Raw genomic sequence first — 4718 nt, 5'->3', positions numbered from 1 at the left:
CCTCAATCACAAACTTCTCCAACCTCTACAACAAACTCTCTACCCTCTGATTACGTGCAACCTCATTTGAAGACGAATCATAGACGTACTTGCATGAATTAAAGCTCGTGGCGATTACGACAACTTGATTGACTTGGTTGAGAAGTAGAATGGAGTTCAAGAATGAAAGGACCTGTGTGAATTCAGTGAATTAGGGAATATTAGTTTTAGAGAGAGAAAGTTAGGGTTTATAGAAGAGTTACGAGAGAGAGGAACTTGGAGAGTGAAAGAGTGTTGGTTGCTGTGCTCCAGAAGAAAGGGTTTGTGTCCATTGAGACCATGAGAGGGCTAACATCATCTGGAATTACAGAATCAAACACGAATTCGTAAAAGAAACATTTATATATATAAAGATATGTGTATGTAAAGAGAGAGAGAGAGTGAGAGAGGAGAAGACCTGCATATTCCTTCGATAAAACTGGTGTCATACTTGCATATTCATTGGGGCAAGCTTGAGAGTTGAAAGACAGCAGGCCAATGGCTGAAGCTTGCAAACGGCGAACCCGAACTGGAACAGCGAGCGATGGAAACTGAAAGATATGGGTTTTGATTTTTTGAACAATCTGAAATGATATGCCGATATGGATTTTGATATAGGTAATAGGTTTTGTACTTTTGATTCTAGCAGACAGATAGATAAACTGAAGTATATGGGTTTTGAACTTCTGATTCTTTTAGATTTTGTAGTTTGCAGTTGCAGAGACAGAGAGAGGGCAAGTTCAGAGTTGAGAGCGAGAATAGAGATGGAGGCGATTAGGGAGGCTGAAGAAAAACTTAGGGCTTGATGTTTGTAGATTTTGTAGTTTGCAGTTATAAAGAAAGAGAGAGGGCAAGTTCAAAGTTGAGAATGAGAATAGATATGCAGACGATTGGGAAGGCTGAAGAGATTGGTAAAGTTAGAAAAAAATGATAAATTAAGCAAATAGTAAAGTGAAATATTACTACAGCGCCAATTTTGCTGCTCCAAATTTTGCACTTACCAACGTTCTTTTAGCGAATGCCGGTTAAAGAACATATATACCAGCGTTTTTTTAGAGAATGCTGGTAATTATTAGACTACACCAACGCTTATAAAAAAAATGCTGGTGGTTACCTAATTTGTTATAGTGTCTAACAGGCTTGATGTTCGGATCTACATTGAGAGAATGACAAGGCATAGAGGGATCGATTCCTGGCATGTTTGAATGGCTCCAGGTAAACACATCTGTGTTTTTAGACAAGAAGTCAATTAGCTACCATTTCTTATCCTCTGCAAGCCTTGACCTTACTCCTGTGGTTCTGTCTGGTCTTAGAGGATCAATCTGCACATCCCTGAGGGGTTCTTTAGTAAAGACCAAAGGCCCTTCCTCTTCCCCAACCTCCTTGGGTTGAGGCCCCTGTAATTGCTATCTCGGGTTATCAGATCGGACAGGGGTTTTTCCCTTCCCGCTAGCTTTCAGAGTTATAGAGTAACACTCTTTGGTTGCTACCTGGCCCCCATGGATATCAATCAATTTGCTCCCATCTAGACTTAAGCATCTCATTACCTGGTGCAAAGTCGATGGGACACCTTGGACTCTGTGAATCCACCCTCTTCCTATCAAGAGATTATAAGACGGGTGAATCTCAACGACAACAAAACTTTCCATCAATTCTCTTTCAACAGTAAGTTCTGGCAACTCGACCATGCTGATAGGCTCTACCCACTTCCCATCGAATCCTAATAGTGGATTTCTTGTGGGTTTGAGCCTTTCTGGTTCGAATCCTAATAGTGGATTTCTTGTGGGTTTGAGCCTTTCTGGTTCAATCTCGAGTAGGTCAAATATTACTCTTGTCATGACATTCGCGCTGCTCCCTGGATCAATCAAGACTCTTCGAACCAAGCATTCTGCTACCATCAGGCTAATAACCAGGGGATCTTCATGAGGGACTTGAACTCGCAACAGGTCCGTTCAGTCAAACCTTATCTGAATTGAACTGTTTTGCTGGCGCAGAATATTTAAACTGCCTATCCTCTTCTTCATTTGTGATTGACAAAGACGCATTTGAAGAAGTTCTTCTGACTCTTTTGTCGGCTTAGGCTGGCCATGAATTACATTTATTATACGAACAGGTTGAGCGTTATGGTAGTTTAGCTTTTGATTTCTTTTCACTTGCTCAGCCGGTCGGTTCTGCTCCACTACTGGTCCTTGAATGTAACCAGCGAACTCTCCTTGTGCTATCAGCATCTTCATTTGTCTTCTTAAATTCCTGCATTCATTAGTCAGATGTCCGAAATCACTATGAAAAACACAATGTTTGGATTAATCTCTTTGTTTGAGCGGTTGTCTGATCAGTAGGGGAAGGCGGAACTTATCTTTATTTTCTTAAAACAACCTCGCCAGGCTGACTTTGAGTGGAGTGATCGATTCTTCCTCCCTGAGCCTCTTTTCTGCTTTCTAGGGGGTCAGATGCTGTGGTGCAACTTGCTTTTGTCTGATCTTTATTTTGGTCTTCTCTTCCGTTGCGACCATGGACGTTTTCCTTGCGTTGGCAGCTTCCTCTTCCTCCAAGTGCACAAAACCATCAGCTCTCTAGTTCAGCTCTTCTATGGTCGTCGGCGTATTCACCACTAGATTTGTGTGGAACGGTGTCCCTCGGTTCATGGCCAATTTGAACGCTTGAACCGCCGTAGATGAATGACACTCTATTACCATGCTCTTTTCTAGGTTAAACCTTGTGAGAAAAGTTTGGAGACGTTCGCCTTCCAACTATTTCATTGTAAACAGAGTTGATATATCCTTGGCCGGCCGCTTGTTTCAATAATATTGACTTACGAATTTGTCACATAGGTTCTGGAAGCTTTCCACCGATCCTCTTACCAAGTTCTTGAACCAGTTGCGCACCGGTCCAGTTAGGCTCGTAGGAAAAACTTTGCACATTAGAGGATCATGTTCTGTATTCAGAGCCATTTTCAACTGAATGTGATAAACATGTTTGATCGGATCGCTCGTTCCATCGAACAAGGTAAAAACTGGCATGAAGAATTTTCTTGGATTTAGAGCATTCAAGATCTCATATGTAAACGGTGAATCGACAGTCCGAGCTGCCGAATGGAGGGCTTCATTTTCCTTCGGGAGTATCTTTTGCTCAACAGATCTCTTGCCTGAACTCCTATAGTCATATATAGCTATTGACAGATGGTAGATTAGATTGAACGTCCTTTCTTCAGTTGACTCCCTCTGCCATGATGGCATAGCCTTATTGTGATCGAACTCTATGGCTTCTTCTCGCCTGATCCTTTCTCAATATGGATCGAACTCCATGGATTCTTCATGCCTAATCCTTTCGCGATGCGGATTGATCTCCATGGCTTCACCTCGCCTGATCCTTTCGCGATGTGGATCCAGATGGACAGATGCTTCTTGATCTTCCATATGATGGACATTTGGCGGAAAATCTTCTGGCTTAAACTCTTCGCGGTGCGGATCCAGGTGAACGTTTCCTTCTTATTCGCCCTGGTGAACAACATTTGGCTATAGAATTCTTTCTCCTGCTGGAGGTGGTCGTGGAACAGCCGAACTTCTTGCCGCTCCATTCCGGCTCTCAATTCTGCATTTTCTCTTTTTAAAGCCTCAATCAGGTTCATCAGTTCGTCAAGCTTTGCGTGTTGTTCATTCTCTTGTGGACAAGAACTCTCACCTCCGATCATCGTTTCTGATCGGAGCAGAGTCATTAACTGTTAAATTTTGAATAGATCTGAATTATCCTATCGTGAATTCGTCAGATCTGGCCTCCGCATAACCAAATATCGATCTTCGTCGGCTAGATCAGAACTTTGCTGCTGTGAATTCGTTAGATCTGGCCTTCGCCTGATCAAATCTCGATCTTCGTCCACTAGATCTGAACTTTTCTTCCTTCTTTTTTGCCTACACGATCAGTACGAATCAATGTTTCTACCCTCACTTATTAGGACTCATCATCATTCCCATAAGCGGTGCCATTGAAAATGCAATGAACAAACTCTCTCAATTTGGAAAGATAAGTCTTTACACTTCAAAATATCTCAACCTCTTTTCCCTTTCTTTTCATTCTATTTATAGACTTTTACAATTGTTCTAGAAGCTTCTTCTTCAGTCCTAGATGTTGGACCGATCTTCTGGGCTCCTCTTGGACATCGGCCCATTTCCTTTGCTTTGAGATTGGGCTTGAGGTTTGTCTTAGTGGAGCCTAGCGTTCTTTCCAGATCCAATCTTTAGTAACATGGGTCGTACCCCGCCCAGGCCATTTTCGGTATCTTCATTAACATATCCCCAAATCCACCAACTAGGGAGAGAAAAGTGGGGAAAATGTGGGTGAGAAGTTGGTTTATACTGACAGAAGCATCCAAAACCTTGCATCATATTGAGAAAAGGCCGTATGAAGCAAAATCTACACCTTGGGACGACATGAGACTTCATAAACAATCTCTAATCATTTCTGCTGCTGATCTATGAAGGAGATCAGTGGCTTTGGAAAACAAGATCAAAACATAAAACCATAGAAGGCTGTTATAAGAAGAGAGAAAGAAACACTTTGGATAGGGCAGATCATTTGAACAAAGATTGAGGCAAATTCCATTCTTGTTTCAATTATGAATTCGTTGATTCTTGCTAAATTCTGACATAGAGCATGCTCTACTTTTAACCAGTTCTACAACATTTCTTTGAAGGTATCCCACA

At 41.9% G+C, this 4718-nt stretch overlaps 1 protein-coding gene across 1 annotated transcript; it reads right to left on the bottom strand.

Annotated features, from left to right (window-relative positions):
* Positions 1 to 1424: 1424 nt before the first annotated feature.
* LOC132301766 (uncharacterized) lies at positions 1425 to 1916 on the bottom strand. Its single transcript, XM_059798993.1, has one exon. It carries the CDS (start codon positions 1914 to 1916, stop codon positions 1425 to 1427), a length of 492 nt encoding a protein of 163 aa, XP_059654976.1.
* Positions 1917 to 4718: the final 2802 nt, after the last annotated feature.

This window comes from Cornus florida, unplaced genomic scaffold (genome assembly GCF_030987335.1).
Source record: "Cornus florida cultivar Cherokee Brave unplaced genomic scaffold, ASM3098733v1 CherokeeBrave_3.0.0_Hap2_Chr03, whole genome shotgun sequence".
Lineage (NCBI taxonomy): Eukaryota > Viridiplantae > Streptophyta > Magnoliopsida > Cornales > Cornaceae > Cornus > Cornus florida.
Note: the sequence above shows the minus strand (reverse complement) of the source record. Positions and strands in the feature narration are given on the sequence as shown.